General features: G+C 41.7%; 4 protein-coding genes and 1 long non-coding RNA gene across 12 annotated transcripts in view; 2 read left to right on the top strand and 3 right to left on the bottom strand.

Annotated features, from left to right (window-relative positions):
- Positions 1 to 892: 892 nt before the first annotated feature.
- wdr13 (WD repeat domain 13) lies at positions 893 to 6,197 on the bottom strand. Of its 3 annotated transcripts, none has more exons than XM_058051807.1 (10): positions 6,109 to 6,197; positions 5,515 to 5,585; positions 5,190 to 5,421; positions 4,594 to 4,703; positions 4,333 to 4,463; positions 3,952 to 4,259; positions 2,153 to 2,333; positions 1,929 to 2,070; positions 1,722 to 1,840; positions 893 to 1,645 (listed from the first exon to the last, which is right to left on the bottom strand). In XM_058051807.1, the coding sequence occupies exons 2-10, from the start codon at positions 5,553 to 5,555 to the stop codon at positions 1,461 to 1,463; spliced, it is 1,449 nt and encodes a 482-aa protein (XP_057907790.1). In that variant the 5' UTR covers positions 5,556 to 5,585; positions 6,109 to 6,197; the 3' UTR covers positions 893 to 1,460. The 3 variants fall into 3 exon arrangements, with proteins under 3 accessions (XP_057907790.1, XP_057907792.1, XP_057907791.1); XM_058051809.1 differs by having other exon boundaries at positions 6,094 to 6,124; XM_058051808.1 differs by lacking the exon at positions 6,109 to 6,197 and adding an exon at positions 5,670 to 6,072.
- On the top strand, positions 5,852 to 7,525 carry LOC131104522 (uncharacterized). Of its 2 annotated transcripts, none has more exons than XR_009119797.1 (5): positions 5,852 to 5,866; positions 6,598 to 6,715; positions 6,799 to 6,830; positions 6,920 to 6,989; positions 7,115 to 7,525. It is a non-coding gene; the product is annotated as an uncharacterized LOC131104522 (long non-coding RNA). The 2 variants fall into 2 exon arrangements; XR_009119796.1 differs by lacking the exon at positions 5,852 to 5,866 and adding an exon at positions 6,485 to 6,499.
- A 53-nt stretch (positions 7,526 to 7,578) lies between these two features.
- Positions 7,579 to 15,867, bottom strand: LOC131104520 (protein-serine O-palmitoleoyltransferase porcupine-like). The gene is made up of 16 exons (XM_058051811.1): positions 15,755 to 15,867; positions 14,956 to 15,301; positions 13,747 to 13,892; positions 13,474 to 13,666; positions 13,339 to 13,382; positions 13,079 to 13,260; positions 12,841 to 12,971; positions 12,746 to 12,766; positions 11,609 to 11,623; positions 11,285 to 11,410; positions 11,108 to 11,208; positions 10,960 to 11,036; positions 10,819 to 10,882; positions 10,542 to 10,627; positions 9,179 to 9,289; positions 7,579 to 9,109 (listed from the first exon to the last, which is right to left on the bottom strand). Exons 3-16 carry the CDS (start codon positions 13,880 to 13,882, stop codon positions 9,008 to 9,010), a joined length of 1,389 nt encoding a protein of 462 aa, XP_057907794.1. The 5' UTR covers positions 13,883 to 13,892; positions 14,956 to 15,301; positions 15,755 to 15,867; the 3' UTR covers positions 7,579 to 9,007.
- A 530-nt stretch (positions 15,868 to 16,397) lies between these two features.
- On the bottom strand, positions 16,398 to 19,796 carry LOC131103981 (zinc finger protein 845-like). The gene is made up of 4 exons (XM_058050612.1): positions 19,474 to 19,796; positions 19,291 to 19,384; positions 18,741 to 18,897; positions 16,398 to 17,898 (listed from the first exon to the last, which is right to left on the bottom strand). The coding sequence occupies exons 1-4, from the start codon at positions 19,670 to 19,672 to the stop codon at positions 16,915 to 16,917; spliced, it is 1,434 nt and encodes a 477-aa protein (XP_057906595.1). The 5' UTR covers positions 19,673 to 19,796; the 3' UTR covers positions 16,398 to 16,914.
- The window catches only part of LOC131103979 (PDZ domain-containing protein 4), a 26,136-nt gene continuing 20,507 nt past the window's right edge, over positions 19,724 to 25,352 (top strand). For 2 of the 5 annotated variants that reach the window (XM_058050606.1, XM_058050604.1), the window contains exons 1-4: positions 19,724 to 19,813; positions 19,894 to 19,936; positions 21,967 to 22,067; positions 22,284 to 22,370. In XM_058050606.1, the coding sequence (XP_057906589.1) occupies position 19,936; positions 21,967 to 22,067; positions 22,284 to 22,370 (189 nt within the window). In that variant the 5' untranslated portion in view covers positions 19,724 to 19,813; positions 19,894 to 19,935. Of the gene's footprint in view, positions 19,814 to 19,893; positions 19,937 to 20,917; positions 20,989 to 21,966; positions 22,068 to 22,283; positions 22,371 to 24,911; positions 25,019 to 25,352 lie in introns of those variants that run through there. The other 3 variants (XM_058050605.1, XM_058050609.1, XM_058050611.1) reach the window with 3 other exon arrangements.

Genomic DNA, 25,352 nt, shown 5'->3' with positions numbered 1-25,352 from the left:
GAAGAGTGGTTGTGGTGCTGACACACGGCAAGAAGGTACCTGTTTTTGTCTTTTTTTGCGTGGAGTTTCTATGTTTCATCCGGGTCATCTGGCTTCCTCTTCCTTTGGATCAGAGAAATCACATGGTTTTACAGCAACAACAGTGATTGGGTGAAAGGAGGACCAACTTTTTGGTGAGCCACTACCACCCTGTTACACTCTGAACTGGTCGCCCATAAAATACAAAATACATGAATTATCTACTCAGAGATGGGTGGATATAGCCAACAAAACAACTGTACTCATTGTTACTTTAGAAGAATTTTACTCAAGAAAAACATATGTGAAGTTTACACAATCAGTATTGGTTGATATCAGAATTGGAAATTTTTTGTTGCTTTACAGTAATTAATACACAAGTTGAACAGTTTTGGTCCTAGTATTGAGCCCTGGGGTACTCCGCATGTACTATTTAAACTTAGGGTTGTATATTATCCTAGCTACACATATTGCTTCCTGTTTGCTGGGTAGCTTTTGACCCAATTCACAACTAACCCTCTGATTTCATACTTAATTCCATAAATACTGCAGGTGCACATGTTCTGTGGCCTCGAAATATTAGCTCTGTATCCGTATTGGTTATCCGGAAGTAATTTATTCATTAATAAATTTGTCAAAAAAAAAAAGAAAATTGTGGTCATAAGGAAACTGGTCGGTAGTTTGTAAAAAAAAATTAAATTGGAACTATTTTAGCTGTTTTCATTTTATTTGGGAATTTCACAGTCTGGAATGATAAATGACTGAATCAGTTATTCTGCCATCTCATTGATGTTAATATCACTACGAATCACTAGATAATTTGGAGACGTCGGCGCTTTACATTGGTATAAGTCTGCACATAAACGAAGCGTGGTCATTTACAGCAGTTTATTTTATGTGCATTAATTTGAACTGTAAGCATCTGCAATAAATACACACATACGCCGATGAGCACAAACAAACTTAAAATGTGTTTTATCTTAGCACAATGATGACGGTCTCAAATGCAAATAGGACAGTGCACTCCCGTAAAACAAATAAGGCCTTTATACTACACATACATTGCTTCAATAACAGTTACATAAAGAGTGAACAAAGGAGACCCGAGGGACCGACAGTGTTGGAAATGTTTTCTCTGGAAGTGGTCATTGTCACACCCCCACATTCATTCAGTCAAGCAACATGCACAGGCTACTTACTTTCTTTCTAGAAACACAAAATCAGGTGCACGGTACTAACAAACACGCACACTCTATACACACATATATACACAAAGAGTAACCGCCACCTCCTCACAATTTTCCAAAACATCCCCTCCATCTATACAGCACCGTGTTCTGATTGCACTTGACTAGAATGGCATTAAAAAGGTCTAAAAGCAGCCTGTTAATAAAAGAAAAGAAAAATATACAGCCTTTCTGAATGGTCTCCATGCGCACAGGTTACTTTTGCTCCCGTCTCCAGATGATGACCATGCCGGTGGAATCAGCAGAGGCCAGTAGACTCTCATCACAGTTGAAACTGACATCCAGCACCGGTCCACCGTGACCCTGCAACTTGTTCACTATTGCCTTTGCGTTGCGTTCAACGTCAAAGAAGTAAACGCAGGCGTCCTCGCTGCCAGTCACTGTGAAAGGAGGATTTCAAGTATAAAGCATAAAATCAACAGCGGAGTTTTGTTATCCAGTAGCAAGAAACCTTACCAACACAGGCACCCTGTCTGAAGGACATGAGGGGACAGAAGATGCTGTGAACAAGCTGCGAGCCATGCTGGATGGGGAAGCTTCTCTTCAACTGTAGCCCACCTTCGTTATCCACAACCCTACAAAAGGTGACAAAAAAAAGGCATCAAATCCAATGAAACAATATCAGACGTGCGTCTGTAAAGCCAAGCGCCCATCCGTGCAGACCTGTAGAGCAGCAGCTTATTGACACAGGCATTGACCAGCAGGGAGGGGTCTCTGGCCTCTCGGCTAATCCAAGAGCGAGCAGAAATGCTGCAGATGGAGCTGCCTTCACTCACCACCAGACGCTTGGCTTTCGTCAGCTTACCTGTTGGGTGATGGGGGCGGAGCAGACAGAAAAGACTGATTATAATACTGATTATATCATAAAGATCTATTTGTGAACATACCTGTGGCCATGTCAAAAAGGAAGGAGAAGATACTGCCCCTGTCGTCCCCCGCCCAGAGAATCCTCCCCGGAGCATCGAAGGACAGTGACAGTACCCGGCCTGTTAGTTTGCTGGAGCCGCCCTTCACTTTCTTCCCAGTGGAGATGTTTACCACCTGCAGGTGGTGCTTACTGTTCCCCACCTGAAGGACAGACGTCAGATTGCAAAGCCTTAATATTTTTTTTCCGACAGAGACTGTAGACATACTATTCTCACTGGAAACAGTCACACATGCACAGTCTGAGTTTGTTCCTCTGCGAAGTTAAAATACACAACTAGCGATGGCTGTGTTTACATAGCACGCCTATGAAGGCCGAAGAAGGCCAGAGTTTAATTAAAGCATTAAACATGGGACATTGAAAGGTGGAAATAAGTTTTATTCTCTGGTGAGGAAAAAAATGTAACCTCGACGGTCCAGTTGGCTTCATGCAGGTATGCACACTCTATAATGCTTCACAGACAGATGTTTATTTACACAAAATAAACACAGTTCGGACGCTAACAAACTTTTTACTTAAAGCTTGCGCTTCTGACTCTTCAACAAGACAAAGTCACGTGCAAAAGGCATCGAACTTCAGTGACAATTTGGTTGATTGTTCAGCTTCACCCGTGCTCACAAAACAATCGCATATTATTTTCCTGCTGGTCGGGAATCTGAAACTCCAACCACTTCTGCCTGATGTTTGCCTCTTCAGGAAAGTTAACTTTCACTAAAACCGTAACAAATATTTTCTGGAAGCTATTGTTCTATGCTTCTAGGCATGCCCATATGAGGAAGTGCATCTTCAATACAATGGTACAACATTTTAACAGAATTTATAAGTCAGAAACTTAAAAAAGCGTAATAAATAATAGGTCCCTTTAAGGGAAGAACAGTTGCATTCTGAAAACACTCTAATTTTTGTTAATACAGTAAACCTCGGATATATCGGACTCGGATATATCAGAAATTCGCTCACAACGGACAGATAAAAAAGAACCAATTTTTCTGTAATGCATTTCCAATAAAAATTCATTGCATATATCGGATTTTTTATAATGGATTTCGCCTATTTCGGACAAAATCTCCAGTCCCGTTCCAATGCATTTCCATTAAATTTCCCTCGCATATATCGGATGGCCGCATCGTGGCGCTCCGATTCGCCGAATCGTGACAGGGCCGCTATACGACGTCATTTGCAGCGTTTGCAGCGTTGCCTGCGCGTCCAGGTACATTGGAAACATAGTCAAGGAAGTGCCTTTTTATAACGGATAAAATCCAATTTACGCATATACCGGATATAAATCCCATATATGCGTAAAACGGACATTTTCCGGTATACGCATATAACGGATTTCACTTATATCGGACAAAACCAGTGGGAACAATTGAATCCGATATATCCGAGGTTTACTGTATGTATAATAAAATATATGATATCATTAGAGATAATTACATTTACACTAGATGATAGTAAGTCTGAATATTCAGAAATATGGAATTCATTGTACTAATTTATTTTAACTGTTAAATACTCTATTTGCTTTTTTTAATGATGTATTTGTGTGTCTTCTCTTGCTAGTTGTTTTTTGTGTTTGTCTCTGTGGGTATTGTGGGGCTGGATGTCTGGATGGGGCTATAGCTGGGATTGTTGGTTGGGTTCCTTCTCTGTATTTTTCTGACCAATTAAATAAATAAATAAATAAATCACTATAATTAATTTTATTCATGATCCCACAAACTGAAGGAAAAACAAATAACTTTAAAAGATGGGACTCACCACAGTGAGGTTGTTATTCATCGGCTGGAATGTGCAGCAGAGCAGCTCACTAGATTCTGGGTCTCGAACCTCTCGAATACACCGTCCGTCCTCTGTGTTCCAGATCCGCAGGGTCCCGTCTAGCGATGTTGACACGATGACATCATTGCTGAGGGACCAAGCAAAGTCTGTGATGGGACCTCCGTGCCCTTTCAGGGTCACCTTTACGCTGGCAGGAGGCGGGGAAACCGTCATGATGGACAAGGTGCCATCGAGCGAGCAGCAAGCAAGGAGGTGCTTGTCATCATTGGCAAACTGCAACCGCGGAACTGCAACATGGGCAGAAAGATGAAGTGAGAGGAATTATTAATACGATGCACCCATGACTTAGACATTTCCTACCTGCAGAATCAACATGTTGGTCAAAAATGTGATGCATTCCAGCAAAAGCATAGTTTTCACTCAAAGTTGTGTCCCCGGCCATGGCTCGACTCGCCTCAGCCACGGAGGTCGGCACCAAACTGCCCGGAGGCCTGCAGATGAAAACCAGCCAGCATTGTGAGTACTTCAACCTAATACCCATCTAAAGCAGACACTTGATTGATGCAACACAATCGGCAGACTTAATAGGAGAATCAATCCTTGATTAGCCGAGTGCTTTACCTTTCATCATAGACGGCTCTGTTCATCTGAGCCTGCAGCTGGTATGAGCCTCGACTGACGGACCGGCGGTGGCCACGAGCCCCTTGGGCACGAGGGTCCTCCTCGAAGTCCTGCTCATGATGAGAAGAACGGTAAGGGGAGAAAGGAGAAAGTGCAAATAATAATTTAAGGGGCACTATTAACTTTTTTATTGACAAAAGTATTAAAAAAATATTTTCGAGCTATGAATTGATTAACCATTATATTGCAGGAAGGGATATACCTTTTTGTTGCTGCTTAAAAATTAATATTTCAATGACTTTTGAATTTTGTGTGTGTCACTTGACTAGGGCGAAACCGATTGCAGCTGCAAAACTACAATTGTTGCATTTTACGCATAATGGCCTCATGTGTTAATACTTTTGCCAATCGTGTACTACATAGTATATGATAACATATAGTGCCAGCCAAGCTGCTCAGTTCAGGATGCATGGACATTATGATTAAGGGCTGATTGGAACTTGAGTCAAATCAACATGACATCCATTTTCTTCCGAATTAGAACAGCATTCCCTCTCTGTCACTCTTTCCGCCCTCTAGGTTCTTCTGGGTCTGACCTCCATGCGGTCCAGTGTGGTGCGGGAGCTGCGCACACTGCTGGCCCTGAAACTGCTCTGCTCTGAGAGGGGCCCGTAGCGTAGGGCCAGCAGCTGACTTCGCAGCCTCAGATACTGCCTGCGCAGCCCCGGCTCAAAGCCACACTTGGCGTTCTCTCTGAGCAGTTGGCTGCGTCGGCGAATGTATTGAGTTCGGAACTGTGGGAAGGTGGGCGTGCGGTAAGCATTGTACCTGTGGAATCAGAAAAAGAAAACACACACACAACCACTCAGAAGGTATCGGTGAGAAATGACAATCTGTGAAAGTTATTCAAGTTTGTCTCACCTTGCGTCCACTGCCAAAACCTGCTGCCAAACAGCTGCCATTAGACAATCACACTAGGAGAAGGGAAGCCACTGCAAAGGCAGGAAGTAGAAAAAATAAAATTCACTCTTACTTGTGGCTGCAAAGAATGATAAAATTCATAATGCAGTGCTCACTTCAAAATAGCATTCAACTGAAAACATAACATTCGGCAAAATGGCGGTTATATTCACATCCCTTCACAACACTAATGAAGATGGTGCAGAATCACTAATACACCACCACACAGCCTGGCCCCTTTATCTTTCTCCGTGTCAGCATGTCACAGTCAAATATATAAGTGCCATCACTTGAAGGAGCTACCTAAAGCAATGTATGAGTTTGTTTAATTCGTAAATGTAAGCGAAGCTTCTTCAATGCTAACGCGGCTAAACTAGCATTTAGCAGGCTAGCCTTAACGTCGGTTACAATGGTATCGCATACACAAGAGTTTAATATTTACTCTCTACTTTAACTAAGTGACTCATTGCTTGTGGGTACTGTACACACAAATGAAGAGTCACTGGCATGACACGGAAGAAAAACGCCGAAAAAACATACTCGAAAACGACGCACCTTCTTTTAGATTTTCTCCATCGTTGGTCTTCCGGGTTAGTCACGTGGTGTGAGTGAAGTAGCCATAGGAACCCTCCAGTGGACGTCAACATACATGATGGCGACATTTGATTGAATGGATGTTACAGTGTATGAATCATAAGACAAATAGAAACAAATGTTTATATTGGGATTGAGAAGATACATTTAAAAAACACAAGCAAATACGTTATGATTAATGATTTTTCCTAATTTTGTGTTGCCTTGATGAAAATCAATTTCATGACTTTATGATGCAACCAGTTCTACATCTAGGACTTTATGCTAAATACTGTAAATACTGTACTATGAATCGGCATAAACAAAAGGTGCACACGCGTTTCCAGTAGCTTCACAATGGTAGTATGACAAGGTCAGCTCAGAGGTTTTTGTCTGGCTCAGCAAAGAGCCGCAGGCCGTGCTGCTCAGCTGACGGGGTTCTTTGTTTGTTCACCGTGCTCTTTCTCGAAGGGGCCCCGGTGACAGAGCCATTCAGCAACGCCGGCCATAAATGACCGTGTGGAACACCGCATTCTGACAAAAAACAGCACATTGCTCTGGAGCGCTGCCAAAATGCCAGGAACAAAAGGTGAGCAAATATTAATTTCTACTAAATGCCGCTGCATTATTTTGATCTGAACGACTAACTTGAACTGTTTTAACCACTTACAGGTAATAAGTCGGACAAGAAGTCAACTACCAAGGTAGAAAAATTTTTATTCTACAATTCTAATCGCTTCTTTTTCCTTCCTGCTGCTAATTCTATTTCTTTTCATTTGTGTCCATCGCACAGCAACCTCAGAGTCCTAAAGAACAGCCGAAGAAAGGTGATCAGAAAGGAGATGACAACAAGAAGCAAGGAGGTAAGCATTTTAGAAGTTATTCCAAGGATCTCCACATGAGTTTTGAGCTATGCGACGTGCAGAAATGAGGTGCTAAGCCTGCTGTGTCCCCAGTGAAGCTATCTGTCTGTTCCATCACGTCGCAGGACAGCCGAAGGGAGAGAAGCAGTAACTTCCAAGCGTTTGTAAAGATGGCTTTGGAGACGCTGCTGGGTTCTTGCCGTCGCAAACACGGGGGTCCTCGAGGCAGACAGGGCTGAGTCTACACATCTACACACTGGGTTGTTGGGTGGTCTTCCAACACATCCGCTAAACTCTCACAGAGATGGAAAATTAACCCGATCTCTGTTCACCGCCACCTGTCCCTCTGGATGTATCTGTTCCCCGACCGGTCCACCCAACTGACTGGATCCTTTGACTCCAGTAAAAAAAAAAATGGATCACTGCTTAGAGCAAGACCGCAGTTTGTCACCCTTTCCCAATTCAATTGACTATTTAACAGTCCTTCCATTTTTCTTGTAAATAATTATTCTAATAAACAACTATTTCTTACATCATTCCTGCGTGTGTTTGAGACTACACTGTTTCATATGATCATATGAATGCATTTAAAACAACACCGCAAATCAGGTTTTATGTAAAACTTTATAAAAACAATGACCACAGGTGTGCCAGTGAATTCACATTTACAGAAAAAATATTCATATTGAAAATACTTGAATAGGTTTTGGTTGTGCAGAGACTGAACATTCAGGCTCTAATCTAACACTTTGTACGTTCGTCAGGATAAAAATCTTTTCACGAGAGTATGTTAAACCCAGTCCAACAAAAGAGGTATCGTCATTTCGGAGTAATTATGCATACAGTGTGTGGCCAGGATAAATTCACAACATGACAGGTTGTAAAGAACGCATGGAATGAGCTACCTATGAATCAAGAAGGTTTAAACATTATCGTCTACACTACAATGCACAATACCCTGATTCAAAACTTTTTTTTTCAATACTAAAGAGTATTTGTAATTCATAGAAAAATGTAACATTACATTTCACAACAATAAATGCATTTCCTGATTGACTTTCTAAAGCGAAAAATCTGAAAAAAAAAAAAAAGATTAAAAACTTCTAACTCCAGCAGATGAATCAGTGAATTTAATACCAACCATCAAATGAACTGCTAACTGGTTTAATACTCATAATTCATGTTAGCTTAACTAATATAGTATGAAAATAATTTATCATTCAATAGGTGGACTAGTGGTTAGCACGCAGGTCACATAGATAGGAGACCGGAGTTCAATTCCACCCTCGGGCATCTCTGTGCCGAGTTTGCATGTTCTCCCCGTGCATGCGTGGGTTTTCTCCGGGTACTCCGGTTTCCTCCCACATTCCAAAAACATGCTATGTTAATTGGCCACTCAAAATTGTCCATAGGTATGAATGTGAGTGTGAATGGTTGTTTGTCTATATGTGGCCTGTGATTGGCTGGCGACCAGTCCAGGGTGTTTGCCAAATGCCCGAAGACAGCTGGGATAGGCTCCATTGTGAGGATAAGCGTTAGAAAATGAATGAATGAATTTAATACTTGACCAAACTGTCAATTTGGAGAGAGTGGTGCTGAAAACACCCGAGCATTGAACCTAAGAACACTGTGCAATTTCAATAGAATCCTTACTTACTGTAAACATTACAAATAGAATATGACTAAACATATGAGGTGAAGGGAATGCACGTAGGAAAGGGGACATGACAAGATAAAGGCTCAATCCCAAGAAAGAGGAGCTGATTTCCACCATGCTGATAGGTATTGATTGTGACTCGCAGTGAGACATCTGAAACTGCTGTCACAACACCAGAGCTTGACGACTGCAGTGAGTGGCTCACACTGAAAAAGTGGGGGGGAGTGGCGTTGATATCAAAAGGAGTCCCTTGCAGGTCAGGATGACACTAACCTGCATATTGACTTTTCCCTCAGTCTGATGCATTTATAGTCACAGAGGCGAGAATTCACATTATTGCTTCTTTTGCGCTTTCTCATTTTTAAAGAATGAGACGGTACAATATCCAGCATCCAAATGTGACCCAATGGCTCGTCCAGCTCAGATCTGACCACTTCTGAATGGTATGGTGAGTCACGTCGTCCTGTATAGAGTGCTATATCTATAAAAATCAAGTCCAAACAATTCTTCAAATAAAATATTATTATCTCACCTCATCCTCTTCCATGTAGTCCACACTGGAATTGAACACCGAACCCAGGTATGTCAGATGGAGTATTGCCAGAGCACTGAATACTATGTTGATCATGTACACCCATAGTGTCTGTATAGAGGAAGAGACAATATATCCACATTGTTCAACCTTTAGTATATACAGTATAAGTATGATAATGCCTTTACGGTGCAGTCCATGTAGGAAGCCCATTTTCCCTTCCTGCTACTCAGGATTTGTCTAACCAATCTAACATAACAGGTTTTCGCTAGGCATCCTGCCAGACACACTAACCGTAAATTATATCACTTGACAAGGCCTGGCAGTCCGTTGAGGCTCCCGTATTTTGACCACTGCAGATGTAATTTTCTCCAGAATTAAAACACCATACTTGCTGCTAGTTTCACAGTGCATTCCTTATATCTTTTTAACTGCTAGAATATGATTGTGTTCTCCTGGCAGGACCGAGTCTAATCTGTCAAGTGGACAGTTCTAAGAGAAGATGTGTATGTGGCCCAGTGTGTGTGTATGTGGCCCAGTGTGAGTCAGTATTAAATCAGGTTATTTTTCATGTTTGTTTGACTGTGACTCTGTGTTGCTGCAGAAATATATTCAAGTATATGATTATATTTTGATGCTTTGTCGCAGTTTTTTTTGGGTTAAAATATGGAGATAGGGCGGCTGCACGGTGGTTGAGTGGTCAGCTAGGAGACCAGAGTTCAATTCCACCCTCGGGCATCTCGAGTTTGTATGTTCTCCCCGTGCATGCGTGGATTTTCTCCGGGTACTCCGGTTTCCTCCCACATTCCAAAAACATGTTAGGTTCCATGTTAGGTCTATTTGTACCAATCAGCTGCCAATTCAATCAGCTGGGATAGGCTCCAGCATACCCTAGTGAGAATTTGACCCTATTATTCTTTGTTAACACAACATTGCTAATTAAAGTATCATGTCTTCAGTGTTGCCCAATAAAAAGATGTAGTATAATAAAATATTTGCAGAAATGTGATGTATGGGATGTACTCACTTTCTGAGGGTACTGTGTCTTTTTTGGATGTAATCTACAATTAATTACATGTGACAAATTCAACAATCTTCAGGGTCGAATGACATGACAGATGACATCATCAGTGTAAATGCCATAAAGAAATTTCAGGAAAGTCTGGAAAGTAAAATGAGATCTAATAACTTCACAAATGATCTTTGGTGAGATGTTGTCTGATGCCAGCAGCGTGAACATGCTAATAGACAAAGGTTATGAAAAAAAATACAAAAATAATTGTCACACATACCAAACAGAGACGGGTACGCAAGAATCAACAGTAATAAAGCACCATCAGTAGAAGAAATAGAGTAGCGCTACCTTTTTGTTCTGGTGGCTGCAGTGGGGCTGACATTTCTTGGACAGGATACAGGCGTTAAAAATGGCTGCTAGTCTCTTCCGCAGCACTGACACAGAAAACAGGGCTGAGACATTAACATAAAGAGTTTCCTCCCAGCGATAAGAGATAAATTATTGCACTGCAGTGAACAGAAACGGAGCTTAATGGTGGGTGCAATTAGCCATTACTACAAAGCTAAGTACCTTCTCTAAATGGAAAGATTCTTGTGTGGAAAAGAGACATTAGCCAGAATCTCACCGTGCTCAATGTAGGTGATAAAGCCCAGAGACATCAGCACAGCCCCGAGATGAAAGCTCAGACCCTTCCGGACACAATAAGAAATCAACTTGTTACACAGCCATGGAAGAAGAAATGCGGCGGAATTGCTTTGGTACTCACATGCAGAAGGGCGCTGGCTGCATATGTCACCATGATAGCAGAGAAAGTCCCAAATTTGAAAGCACTCTGAAATACATCTATGAAACAAAATCATTACATGTTTTCACTCTTCACTTCTTTGCAACGACAAATAAGCAGCCAAACTTACAGGTGTGCAGAAAGCGTGACATTGGTAGATTCCATGATGTGGCCACCTCTACCACCGAGCGTGGAAACGCAATATTCAGCGGCTTTGACACTGTGAGATCCCTGAAAAAGACAACCTTTTATAAAATATACAAAAAGAAACAATTACTTAATTAATTAATTGCTTTTATTTACTGACCATTTGAGGTTTTCTTTCTCTTCAGTGAAACCCGCCCCAGCCAGTGTGGCTGTGGTCTCGCTCAAGTACGCAACAAAATAGTTGCTGAAGTGGAAAGACACTGTGTTTTCATAAGCCAGTAACCACCTGATGCAAAAACATAAAGGTTATATTTTAGTCTCGACGAACACAACATTATGTTATGTGTCACATGTTGACTACAACACCCGTGCGGGTCAGTATATCGTGTGTATATAGTGTGTATTACGAATGACAGTACTGTATGCAAGATAATAAATGCAGTAATTATTATTGTTTTCATGTGCAAGTCAACAATATACTTACTTTGCCAGAGTATCCCTGAGCAGAAAGAACAAAAAGAGAAGGTGTATTAAACAGGATATTTTTTCTTTAACACATACTGCTGCTCTGTGGTTGACTATGTACTATTACTCAAAAAATTATTTCAGACAAGTTATATGAAGTATTCTGGTCACGAGGCAGCAGTAATGTTAAGTTGATGAGACATGACGTCAGATTACCTTCACATTGCATGCAGTCAGCCATGTCACCTCCCGTTTTGTGTGGAAGTGGTAAGTTATTGGCTCCTTACTTTGTCCTTCCTCCCCGCTCCATTTGAAACCCTTTCTTACGTTTGGTATAAATACATTTGAGGCTAACTAGTTAGCTCAGTAGCTTACTATGTTTAAAGCAGTGGCTGTTTGCAGTGGTCCTGTAGCATGCGCATTACCGTTCAGCAGTGCGTTGTAAAGAAAGAATAATAAGAGTGTAAAGATGACTATAGGGGTGTTATTTCATGTCTACAAGGCTCTAATAATGGTTTAAAAAATGTATTTAGAGAGTCGTGAATGGGTTTTCTAACAGCGCCTCGACTTGGTTTAGCCATAGATGTTAATGTCAAAGGTTCCGTTGTGCTGGCTGATCAGCAGCTGCACTGTGCGTTGTTGTTTCTGGTACCCAATATCCAAAACAAATGATTCATATGAGGAAATTAAGGGTTCCAAAATAAATATGATGCCCAAAAAATTGCTAAGTTTCTATTGACTGTCAGTATACAAGTCATAGAGGGATATTCTATGCTAGGCACAGCTAAAGGTTTGAGTCCTGTCTTGTATATCCCGGCTCTCTGGCAACACTGCACACTTCCTCAAAGTAATCATCATTGAAATACACTGAGCATGACAACCACCCACTTCGATGGCGTTTCGTCTCTCCGGCTCTTCTCAATTTTTTTGTATTTCGGCCAATTAAAAAGACAAACACTGTGAGTCTTTGTCCTTACTACACACTCCCGTGACACAAAGTCTTGGCTTTCCCTCCAAAGATGCCTAAAATTCGCTGGAAATTCTTCTTATGTCCACATTATGTTATGATCTTTCAACATTATATTGTCGTGCATGTGGGATACAAGAGCTCAACTCAAAATATGCAGTTAACGTTGTCAAAGTCCACGTCCGTTACCTGATTTTCCTCCTCTTCTTGCTGTAAAGAGACAAAATGAAAGATGACATAAAATACGAACCAGAATAAACCGGCATCTTTCATATTCCACTGACCTTCTCAATAGCTTTTCTCCGTAGACAGGAATAAAATAGGGGAAGAGGTAGGGCGCCACACAATTGGAAAGAACCAGGCAGATCTGGCTTTTGACCCAGCTAAAAGACACCTTGAATAACCACGAAAAGCTCTGAGGAGCAGAAGAGATTTGAAGAGTTAAGGCTAGTATATATGTATATATATATATGTATATCTACATATATATACACACACACCAGTTTTGTGTATCACACTTACAATCCTATGCCCATCCAAAGCCTCTTTGTAGCTATTGAAGCTGATCCACGGGCCGAAGATGACTGTTCCGACAAAGTAAATGTAACCCATGAATTCAATAGGTGAGGGTACATTGGCCACAACACCTCTGTCCAGATCGAAGGCCAGAGAGATGGCTTTCATGGCCACCACCATCTGTGAACCTGGGCAACAGCGCAACACTTGGAACCCACCTTGAATAATCAAACCTTCCTGCATAAAAGAGCGGGTGCACAGTTTACCTCTCATCTTGTGCCAGTTTGTGGTGTCCATCATGTGCAGTTCTCTGATTAAAAAAAAGAAAAAGAGGTTCAGTTTCATCAAGGAACACCATCTTCCCTGGCACTGCTCTATATGCTACAAGAAGACAGTCTTACCCCAGCAGCAAGTAAATTAGCACAGTGATAGAAAGAAATGTGCCTCGCATAGTCGAGTGGCGACACAGGAAGAGGAAGAGGTAGCAGAGGAGGCTGAGGAGGACCACCCAGATCATGTGCAGCTCAAAAAACAGGTAAAGGACGTAGAAACCTCCCACCATCGTGGCTAGGTGTTTCACAATAAACGGAAGGCCTGCCACAGAGAGGTGACAGGATGATGACAATCCCGGGTAGATGAAAATTGACAGGGCACAAAAATAAGCAGATGCTCACCTAACATCCAGAGAAGGCGACACAGCAGGCAGATGAGCAGCAGCTGCCACACCTGCTCCAGGCCCTGCTGGGCCGTTGGCAACAGGCAGCCATGAGCCAGCTCCTGGAAAAACTTCTGGCGGCTGAACGCTCCCATCACTGCCAATCTGGAAAAGCACAGGGACAGTGTCAACATTTGTGTAATATATATTCACTGACGGGCGGCAACGGTGGTCGAGCGTTTAACGCGCAGACCTCACAGCTAGGAGACCGGGGTTCAATTCCAATTCCTCGGCCATCTCTGTGTGGAGTTTGCATGTTCTCCCCGTGCATGCGTGGGTTTTCTCCGGGTACTCCGGTTTTCTCCCACATTCCAAAAACATGCTAGGTTAATTGGCCACTCCAAATTGTCCATAGGTATGAATGTGAGTGTGAATGGTTGTTTGTCTATATGTGCCCTGTGATTGGCTGGCGACCAGTCCAGGGTGTACCCCGCCTCTCGCCCAAAGACAGCTGAGACCCTCGTGAGGAAAAAGCGGTAGAAAATGAATGAATGAATGAATATTCACGGACACTTGTTAATATGCAAGTGTTGTTGTATGGGGCGTGTAGGCCAAATTATAATTTGTTTCATATATAACAGTACTTGCATTGTTCTCTCAAACTGGAGTATTTCCTTAGCAATATGAGGATGTGCTCATTTTTTTTTTAAATTAAATAAGCAAATCTGATGGCAATACCATGAGATTACAATTACTTTTTGGTCCATAGCAAAGAAGCACCACTCAGTATGCACTAACTTTGCAGAGAGCATATCTTATCTTCATAATCAATCAAATGAATATTCTATGTTCAGCATACAAACAGTAACTGTGTCTAAATGCATGAGTTCATATGTCAGGCTTGCATGAACCAGATATGACATGCTGAAATGAGACACTCAAGGCATCGCTGTGCAGGGCATGCTGTGGCTCCGCAATGCAGTGTAAGCAGGGGGGCAAGCTGACACAGTTGCTCTTCGACCTCTGCAAACACAACACAGGATATCCAATCCCAGCAAGCACAACACGGCAGATTTGTTGAAGGAAGCCGGCGACGACGAAGCTAACATTGCTGCTCGGAATTAACGCTCTAGCTTCTTGTACACTTGAGCGTCGACCCCGAGTCCGCTACGACAGGAGTACCGAACCGGTCGCGTTTGTCAGTTTGTTTACCGGAAAGGACGCTTACCCTTCGTGGAACGGCGGCTGTCGACTCTTTCCTGTCACTCCCAAAAGCTGCCGTTGACTTCGGCGAGTGTGCTTTTGGTATTCAACGGGTACAGATGATGCTTAACTCGAAGACTCCCATTGTCACACAGCATCAGCACCAGCCGTCGTCTCAGCCACGCGCACGACTAGCAGCCAATCAGCTAACATTCTCAGATGTACCAGTCAATCAGTGCTGAGTTTAGCTTCGAGTGACAGCGTTTCTGACCAATCACAGCTCAGGCATGGCGTTCCTGGCTTCTTTCCCACCAATCGAATATGTACAGCGTGCAAGATCGGCTGTCAAGACTCTCATCTGAATGTGGCATCTGTAGGAATGCACAAAAATACATTCCACTTATGCTTTATTTAGTCTCACAAGAGCAATATGACCAGCTACCAGTATGACCAGTATGCTGGTATGAAAATAAAAGCCAAAGCACATTAAAATATTACAATGTTTCCTTGTATCATGTAAGATACTAACTACTAGAATGAAGAAAATCAAGTTTTAATTACAATGGGTTAGCTAACATTTAATAAATACACATAACAAATACATTAAGACTGTGATAATTAAACAAAGAGGAACAAGATGCAATTGAACTTAAATCAATAATTTACTTGCATGTATTTAGGTTCCAGTAACTCATATTCTGACTAGCTAGCCAAAACACAAGACAGCTAACAGCTACATGACACTTAGTTTACAAACACATTCAAAATAACAATTCAGGGCCATTTGAGATCGCTATTTTAGCAGTTTTTACACAGGTACTCACAAAGACAAAGGCTTCCCAATCCTCAAACATGTTAGAACAAACACAGCTTGTTTTTAAGCTTTTCAACGTTAATTTCTGCCTTTGCTAGCTTGTGCTTCACCGAGAGAGAAAAACACGTCAAAGATTGTCTAATCACCAGAAGAGTACTCACTCTTCCTGTCAAAGAAACGACTATTTTTTGTAAAAGATATCTCACTTTGATTTTTTTTTTCATTTTTACCAGTTTTATTCTACATTATAACATATTTCTTTTAATTATTTTAAAGCAACTTGGTAATCACATCAAAGCGCTGTCTTTCACCCAAAGACATGAGAAGGAGCATTTGGAGCATTGAGACATTTAGTCAAAGAACTTTGGTTAGCAACCTCGTTTAAACCAAGCAAACTATTTCTCTTTCTTATGAACACTGACCTTAACAGAGGCAAGTGATGTCTTCAGTTCTTTGAATGCTGTTGTGGGGTCTTTTGTGACCTCTTAGATGAGTCGTGAAGAACTCTTGGGAGTAATTTTGCTTGGCCAACCACACCTGGGAAGGTTCACTGTGGTTCCCTGGAGTGCCAGTGGAGAGCTTTCCAGACTGATAGATCTCACGTTATACTTTCTTTCAGGTGGGGCGGGGGGAATCACTTTTTCCACACAATGTATTGTTTTCTCCTTTAATACACAATAAAATGTTTAATTTCAAAAATTGCATTTTGTGTTGTCACTAATTAAATTTCTTTGATCTGAAATATGTTTGACAAACATACAAAAAATACAATAATTTCCAATACTGCTTATTCTCTTATTCTGCTCAGGGTTGCAACAATGTTGAGACTATCCCGGCTGGCTTTGTGGGTGAGAGGAGGAGTACTGACATGCTAACCACATGCTAACCACATGCTAACCACCTCACCATGCTGCTTGATTGAAATATCAATGATATACAATTTCAAAAACACTTCAAGATATAATGCACTTGATTTCAGACAAATTAAAACCCAGATGAGCATTTATGATTATGACTGTGTGAGAAAATATTTTTTTATTACAAAACATCAAATGAAAATTTAAAAAAAATGTCATTTCATTTTTAAAGATGCAGCAGTCTGGAATATTGGTGACATTTCTCAACGACATTCCAGTAAAGAGAGCTCAATTATGTCACTCAACGTTTTTGTTAGACCACAATCTGCAGGTCGAAAGCAGTCGTCTTCTTTTCATCCTTCTCACTATTTAGTGCATCTGAAAGGTCCGGCTCTGTCTCACGGGGATTGTCTTCTACAGAAACCACAGGAGTGACGTCCATTCCCTTGCTAAAAATATATTTATAGTTTCTTTTAACTTGGAAAAATGTTGAAGTGAGGAATTGATGTGAAAAAAACTGTAGTGAAGGAGGGAGTTCCCGATGTGGAGGTAAGCGATTTTCTGTGAAGGCATCAGGTCCTCGTCGTTTGGTCGTACACTTAAAGTCTTTGGCTTTTGGCAAACCCAGACCTGGAAAGCAGAGGTCTTCCAGCGGGATTTCAGTTAAGATTTCTGTTTCTGAGGTTGGTGCGTGGGCTTCGCTGATGGAAAGATTGTTTTTTAACAGCGGGATGAAATCCCAGGAACTTTTAAAGTCTTCAACCTCATCTACGACCTCAGTTGGTTCAGGTACATCCTGCGACTCACCGACAGAACTATCTTCGTCAGACTCGCTTGTGCACACATGTGGGTGAGGCACAAACAACGTGTGTCTGTGAAGTTGACAGAAAAGTACGCGGCATGTTGGGCACTTCCTCCCATCTCTGACATGAAGCAGTTTATGCCGCTTCAGATGATGCTTGTCCGTAAAAATTCGATCACACATGTTACACGAAAAGAAAGGCTCATCTTGCTGTGCCAAAACACTAGTGGGCCAATTCTCCTGAACATCACTGGGAGGGGATTTGTCATGTTTTTCTTCTTCATGCTGACATTTGTGTTGGACAAGCTGTGGGACATTGGGGAAGTTTTCATCGCATAGCTCACATAAATAACTACCCGATGGAGCAAGTATGCGCTTCAGGAGCACCAGAGGACTGATTTTTCCGACTTTCAAAAGACCCGGTGGAAGTTTCATGGAAGGCGTTGAGGTGATGTCTTTCCTATCAGTGTCAGTGTTGGTCAGTGTTTCTTCAGCCTGCACAAACACAGAAATAAGTCTTTACAGTATGCTATACTTCGAGTGCAAGTTAAAGTGCTCATGACACCAAAACACGTTAATCTTGTTATTTTTGCAGTCCAAAAATATTAACATTGAAAAGCATATTTCCTATGTTAAATGTGTGCTTCAATATTGAAATATTTACTGTTTATTATACTGAATTTATACTGATATTGGTCTTTGCAAGAAGACAGGAGAAAAAGGAGGAAGTGACATACCTCCCACTGTTCTCATTGACTATTAGGCCTGACACAAACTATTATTTTGATAGCCAACTACTCCTTTTGTTGTCCACCATGTCTCATGTCTGTCATAAACATGTTCAGCATGGACTCCGACCTTTGCTTGCTTAGGTGTGCATGTAGTTGGCTTTGTAACAAAGCCGGACGGCAGGAAGGAAAACATCTTTTTTAAGCACTGAAAACATTCATTCGTTCATTTTCTGCTGCTTATCCTCACAAGAGTCGAGAGGGGTGCTGGAGTCTATCCCAGCTGTCTTTGGGCGAGAGGCGCGGTACACCCTGGACTGGTCGCCAGCTAATCACAGGGCACATATAGACAAACAACCATTCACACTCACATTCACCTATACCATACAATTTGGAGTCGCCAATTAACCTAGCATGTTTTTGGAATGTAGGAGGAAGCCGGAGTACCCGGAGAAAACCCACGCATGTATGGTGAGAACATGCAAACTCCACACAGAGATGGCCGAGGATGGAATTGAACTCGGGTGTCCTAACTGCGAGACCTGCATGCTAACCACTAGTCCGCCATGCAGCCCCCATTTAAATCACAATTAATAAAAAAAGATCTACCTCTGAACATATTGTCCTTGATGGTGTCTGCATATCTTGTGAAGGTTCACTTCCATTTTCTTCCATTGGAACAGGGTCAGAAGAGGACTCCTGTATCTCAGGCTCATCCGCTTTGGCAGCTCGGCGATGCAAACGCCTTTTTCTACGTCCAAAAATCCTTTAAAAAAATTAGAAAACATCTTCAGTAAATACACAGTTCGGCTGTCACGTTCACAAAATGAATCAGGAAGAATGTGTAACACTGAAAGCATTCCCTCATAAAACGAGTGTGATGCTTACATGTCCTGTCATCAGACCAAAAAAAAAATAAAAGAACCTGGGAGTTCATTGAGGATTCTAATACTGGTTAACACAGCACAGTAGTCAAAGCAGATGCTATATTTTTGAATGGTTTACGAAATATGGTGCATTCAAGGACTGCCAAACAAAATGTAAAAGCTTAACACTTTTTACCTTTATGTTATTACCAACCTATGGAGATACCTACATTCAGTAAGTATTTAAAACGACTCAATAAACTTAGATATGGTGAAATAACTATTTTTCGTGCCTTCTGCTTTGGTTCCCGCGGCGCCTGCTCTGCTTCACACAAGTAAACACAGACGGCACAAAGTCCGGACTGTTGTGGTCCATGGATGCTTCTCCTGCAAGCACACACATTGTGTCATCCTCCGTTACTGTTATAGCGATGTTGACTAAGCAATGCACTAAAATAAACAAGTTATTGGTTTACCTGATATAAAATGGGCGCCACAAACCCGAGCATTTTCTTTGAGCTCCTCTGTGCCGCCATTCACTTGCTTGATCACTTTTAGCCATAAACGCCGACGGTTAGCTTGAAACGGTCTGTATGCTGTTGGTATTCTGTAAAATTTTAGTTTGTTGCCGGGTGAATGCCGATTTTTGCACCCGACCACACAACAGGCAGACATTTTAGTGTCCAAGTCGTTAGCTTCAGTTGAAGAAGGAATGTCCTAGCTGTTGTGAAGCTCGACTTCGGTTCACTGTTGCTAACGGCTCAGTAAGAAAGGGAGCCATTGGCCTGTGCTTAGAAGCACCGTCGCAACTCCTCAGTAAGAAAAGTAGCCATTGGCTGTCCCAGAAGGCGCCAGAGGTCGGTAAATAAATGAATTTGCATATGATGTTTTAACAGATACAGGAAGAAAAACGCAGAACCTCGCAGGAGAGACAAAAAAGTGAGTTAGTGAGTTAATTATTTTCAGAACTACAAGTAAACGTACAAATACAATAACTAAATAATTTTAAGATTTTATCTCGGCCAGTGCCTCTCAAAATCTAGACAGCGTAATAATTACATCCGGGCCCGAAGCTAGGATAAGGGATTAAGGCGGGATTTCTTATCCAGGCCCTTATTTCAGTCAGTAGTCATCATAAATGGAAACCAATAATTAATCCACTACCCACTACACATTGTTATCACATCCAAGTATACCTACTGACATTATTTGGCATTTGGCATCATTCATTCAAATCATTGTACACGAAAAAGGATTTTGGATGTTGTTGCAATGACACGTCAATATCAAGTGTGTAGCAGTTTTAGTCTGGTTTGAATCTGCAACCAAACAGGACAGGAAGAGACTATTAAGGACTACATAAATCTTAAGTGCCTGTATATATTTTGTACAATGAGAGCAAATGTATCCAAAGTCACATTTCTTGTTTCCGTAAACATGCTACAATAAACACTGGGTTAGCTTCATTTCCGGTATACATTTCGCCACTAGATGGCTCTGTTGTTGTTTAATGTGGGAAGGTTCTCTCGTTAATCCTTTCAAACCATTTTAATAATGCATATAATTTAACACATAGTAATATTTTATAGACAGTTAAATTACCCAACATTGACTTTTTAATTAAAAGGCTTTCCTTTTTGATCACTTTGCTTGATATGAACACAAACAAATGGAATCAAAACAAATGGAACTCAAACATCAATCAAAGTGGCAAAGCCATTACTGGGGTATGTAGTTATATTTTTAATACTTCATCGACTTTGCAACTAAAGTTGTGGATATTACCAGAATATCAGCTATTAATATTAGATTTATTCCAAACTGTTCAGCACAGTTATATCAAACATATAAAAACATATACTTTACAACGGAATTACTACTGTGTTCCTTCCCTCCTTCCTCCCCCGCTTCTCCCTCAAGGTGACTCCTCCATCTGCACCCTCCCTGGTGTTGCCAATCCCCCTTTTTCTGCAGTAACCACACTATAGCAGGTGGGATCTAGTGCTCTTCTGATTCTATCCCACATGTATCCCCCAACTCCATACTACGGCGTTGGGCCTCCTGCAATCCAGGGAGGGACTAGTGGGTCACAAAGGTTGGCTCAGGGGTCGGCAACCTTTACTATGAAAAGAGCCATTTCACCCACTTGCCCACTAAAGAAAAATAGCCTGGAGCCGCAAAACGTTGTATGTTTAAAACAACATTGGAGGGAAAAAAAAAGACGAGTTGGAGTACTCTTGCTAGTACTGGAGATAAACTTTTGTTTTTAAATGAGCTCTAATTTATTTTTTAGAATCGTCAAATAACTCATTAATAATAATTAATAACTCAAATAACTCAAAGTATTACTCATTTCCCTTCATGTTAACCTGTCAGAGAGAACTGGATAGCATCCTGTCTGCTCATTCAGTCACCAGTCAGAACTCAGTCAGGATGCATTCATGGTCTCACACAAAGTTGGATTTTTGTAAACTCATAACAAAGACGTGCATTTTCACCACACGGGTGCTAAAAAATATTCAAGCATTGCAAAGGGAGCCGCAACAAAGAGGCTGGAGAGCCACATGCGGCTCTGGAGCCGCGGGTTGCTGACCCCTGGGTTGGCTGATTCAACGCAGGAAACGAAAGAAAATGAAACAATATATTGTAGTACACACTTGTTCAGCTCTTCTTTTTTACTCTTGGAGGCAAGGTGAGGCTGCTCGCTGGTTACATCTGACTGCACAGCACCCCCATTTTAATTACCCTCTTCTTCACCCCTCCACATGTCTTTCTGAGTGGAGTGAAATAGTGACAGGAAAAAGAGGATGATGGAGTATATAAACAATGATCGGCAATGGGGGGTTGTATAACTAGGGGTCCATAAGTTCAAATTTGTAATTAAAAAAATGCTGAAAAGATATTTGCTAACATACTTTGCTTTGCTTTTGCTTTGGGCGGGTGTGGTGCTACCTGCTGATAATGTGCAGTGATGCTGACAGCCTTCCATGAGGTCAAGGAGGTCCATGAGCTCCATCCAGACGGAGTGTTGTTTCTGGCACGACGGCCTCTGCTATCACTCACTTGCCTGGTGAGGATTTAGCTACCACAAGCAATTACACATTCATTTTAGCCAGACAGGCTCCCCATCCCCCTTTCGCCTTTTTTTTTTTCTCTGCTATTTCCTCACATCTTTGCAATGCCTGCCCGCATGCTACACACATGATATGACACACACCCCATCCAATACACACATACACACACACCTTTAACCCTCCCATTTTTACCCTGCTTTCATACTTTGCAGCACATCAGCACCGGGCTCAGAGAAATACTCAAAGGACAGACCTGCAGCAAGAGCGGCGAGGCCAAAGGAGTGAAGATGAGAGACGAGGTAAAGGGAGATGTACAGCATGAAATGTGAGGGAGGTAAACCATGCGGGGGTTGAGTAGAGCCTGGTTAATGATATATTGATTTGGTTGAGCCCGGGGCAAATAAGTAGGCGTGCGTGGGAGGAGAAGCGTCACAGCTAGCAAATGGTCTAAAACACCTGGCTGGGATAAGTTTGGTTTACAGTACACTAACACTCGTTAGTCATCGTGCGGTAATCCCAGAGTTGCATAAAAACACGACTTACATCCGTAATTAAGAACCACAGGGAACATCATGAGGAACATCACTACCACAAAATAAAGATATCTAACACAAGAAATGTATATACTGTATATATAGCGGTGTTCTGATCAACCGATCGGCATAATCCATGAGTGAAATCGTCCAATACCGATACAAATACCAATCCTGCTCCAAGAGTGCTACATAGTGTCTGCATACTCCCAAATCCATACTGAGGCGATACTTGATGCAATGTAGTTCTAATCCACTGTAAACTACAAGCACAATAAAACATGTTTAAATTTAACTATCTCCCATTGATATTTAAGTATGATTATATTTGTAAAAACTGAATTATTTGTCATTGAATTCCACAGATACATCACATTTTGCGACAGCCTACATTCTGGTTCACACGGTTACATTAAATAGTGTTAATGCTGTGATTATTAATTCCACTGAAATCTGCCCGACACTCTGAAAACCCTGCCTGTGAGTTTTTTTTTTACGTGTGTACACTCTGCGCCCATCAGAAAATTCACCACTGCGCAGGGTGCGCTTCGCCTGCGCCAAGAATAGACCAGGTCAGAGCTTTCAGTGCACCTCTGGCACATTGTTTTGTCACAAAATTGTCACTGCGCCAAGCTGAATATGTGGACACCTAACCTGGGGCGCCGCCATGGCCATCTTGCCGTAGCCCAGTCCACCAAATTATCTGCGAAATTACCTCTGTGTGGGGTGCGCCACAGTTTGCGCTGCACCACGAAATGAAAGCCTATTATAATATTAACAACTATTTAAACACCAGTACCGCAAAACATGATGGGACTAGACTTATTTGGCATAACCTACCCCAATTGTGGCAAATTAATAAAAGTTGCATAGCGCAGCTGATAGAGCGCTTGGATCCACACCCAGAGAGATGTCTGGTTCAATTAACGATTTGAGCTCAAAATACCAATTTAGTCTTTCATTATACGTTTTAGCATATTTCCACAGCATTTCAGTCAGGCTTCAGCTTCCGAATGACTCCCGTGTTGATACAAAAATTTAGATTTTTGTAACTGTTCAAAGTGTTTCAGTTTCGCTTCAGCTTTTCAGCATTCAAACGCAATGACATTGCATCATCTAGTTTAGTATGCGCTCTGTCTCAGTATGATCTATTGACTCCAATGCAACTTTGCACAGCACCAACACACTTAAGCCAGGTCTAATTTAGAAATTAGTCTACTTACCTGTTAACTTGTAATAGGACACACAGACCAGTGGGTCTTACCTGTTTGGGTCTCTTCCGTCTTTCATACCACTTACTTCACCAGCACCAAACCCCCCACTCGCTCTCCGTCACACACGGCTCTGAGCTAAATTAGACTAATAGCAAAGCTTCTAGCTGCTAAAGCAGCCATTTTAAAAAATGGGGTCTCTGGGGATCACGTTGGATGAAATCACAATTGCTCGAGTGGGAGAATGGAGTAGAATAATGAGATTTCGCTCCTCATAGTGCTTGAAGGTGTGCACTTCAGTCCCAGTGGGCAAGTAAGTCAACTGTACTGATTAATAAACAATGCTCTTTTAATGAAACAATGTATTCGGCAAGTCAGCACGGATACAATTATTGAGCCTCTGATCTCACAGCTGATATACAAGTCAGTTATGTAAATTGAACACGGTTGGCTTTTTTTTTAGTTTTTTTTTTGAGGGCTTTAGCGTCAAAATGGGTATTTCCCATGACTGTTGTTAGCTAGCTCTAACTCGTTTTCTCGCGCTAAAATGCACAGGAAAGGGAAAGAAATATGTGTTCATGTTTCTACAGTAAACCTCGGATATATCGGATTCAATTGTTCCCACTGGTTTTGTCCGATATAAGCGAAATCCGTTATATGTGTATACCGGAAAATGTCCGTTTTAAGCATATATCGGATTTATATCCGGTATATGCGTAAATCGGATTTTATCCGTTATAAAAAGGCACTTCCTTGACTATGTGTCCAATGTACCTGGACGCGCAGGCAACGCTACAAATGACGTTGTATAGCGGCCTGTCACGATTCGGCGAATCGGAGCGCCACGATGCGGCCATCCGATATATGCGAGGGAAATTTAATGGAAATGCATTGGAACGGGACTGGAGATTTTGTCCGAAATAGGCGAAATCCGTTATAAAAAATTCGATATATGCAATGATTTTTTATTGGAAATGCATTACAGAAAAATCGGTTCTTTTTTATCTGTCCGTTGTGAGCGAATTTCCGATATATCCGAGTCCGATATATCCGAGCTTTACTGTATTTCATGTTTCTGTTTCATGTTTCTAGTTGCTATTACAGCCTATTGCTAAGCGACTCATTCGTAAAAAAAAAATCAGGCTGCTAGAAGAGAAGGGAGGGACAGGAGAGGAAAAGAAAGCAACAAGTAGGCAGCTAAAGGTCAGTTCAGCCAAATGTTAAACGCACACCGATGAAATGTCATGGTTTTAATCAGACCTCTCATGTTTAATGAACATTTGGTGTGAGTATGGATGTGTGGGGCAGCTAACCTTTGCCTGTGCTACGGTTGACCACAGTTGACACTAAGTCAAACTTCTAACTGAATCCACAAACCATTGTAAAACAACTTAAGGATGGACTGTATTGTTGTCTATGGGGGCGGTGGGGTGCTACGCCCCTGCCTGTGACCCAAATTACGACAAGCTGTGTACATGAAAATGTGTGAAATTTGTATTTTACCCGAGTCCAATGCAGCATATTATGTCCATGTTAT

This window comes from Doryrhamphus excisus, chromosome 16 (assembly GCF_030265055.1).
Source record: "Doryrhamphus excisus isolate RoL2022-K1 chromosome 16, RoL_Dexc_1.0, whole genome shotgun sequence".
Taxonomy (NCBI): Eukaryota; Metazoa; Chordata; class Actinopteri; order Syngnathiformes; family Syngnathidae; genus Doryrhamphus; species Doryrhamphus excisus.
The sequence above is the reverse complement of the archived record's forward strand: the minus strand, read 5'-3'. Positions and strand labels throughout refer to the sequence as shown.

Coding starts and splice junctions, on each gene's coding strand:
- wdr13 (XM_058051807.1), bottom strand. CDS start 5,555: ATGGCAGCTGTTTGGCAGCAGGTTTTGGCAGTGGACGCAAG. Junction 5,422..5,514: donor GTTTTGGCAGTGGACGCAAG/GTGAGACAAACT, acceptor CTGATTCCACAG/GTACAATGCTTACCGCACGC. Junction 4,704..5,189: donor CCACACTGGACCGCATGGAG/GTCAGACCCAGA, acceptor CATCATGAGCAG/GACTTCGAGGAGGACCCTCG.
- LOC131104520 (XM_058051811.1), bottom strand. CDS start 13,882: ATGGGAGCGTTCAGCCGCCAGAAGTTTTTCCAGGAGCTGGCTCATGGC. Junction 11,037..11,107: donor GTCACGCTTTCTGCACACCT/GTAAGTTTGGCT, acceptor TTTGTTTCATAG/ATGTATTTCAGAGTGCTTTC. Junction 10,628..10,818: donor TATCACCTACATTGAGCACG/GTGAGATTCTGG, acceptor TTTCTGTGTCAG/TGCTGCGGAAGAGACTAGCA.
- LOC131103981 (XM_058050612.1), bottom strand. CDS start 19,672: ATGTCTGCCTGTTGTGTGGTCGGGTGCAAAAATCGGCATTCACCCGGC. Junction 18,898..19,290: donor CGCGGGAACCAAAGCAGAAG/GCACGAAAAATA, acceptor ATTTTTTTAAAG/GATTTTTGGACGTAGAAAAA. Junction 17,899..18,740: donor CAAGGACAATATGTTCAGAG/GTAGATCTTTTT, acceptor GTGTTTGTGCAG/GCTGAAGAAACACTGACCAA.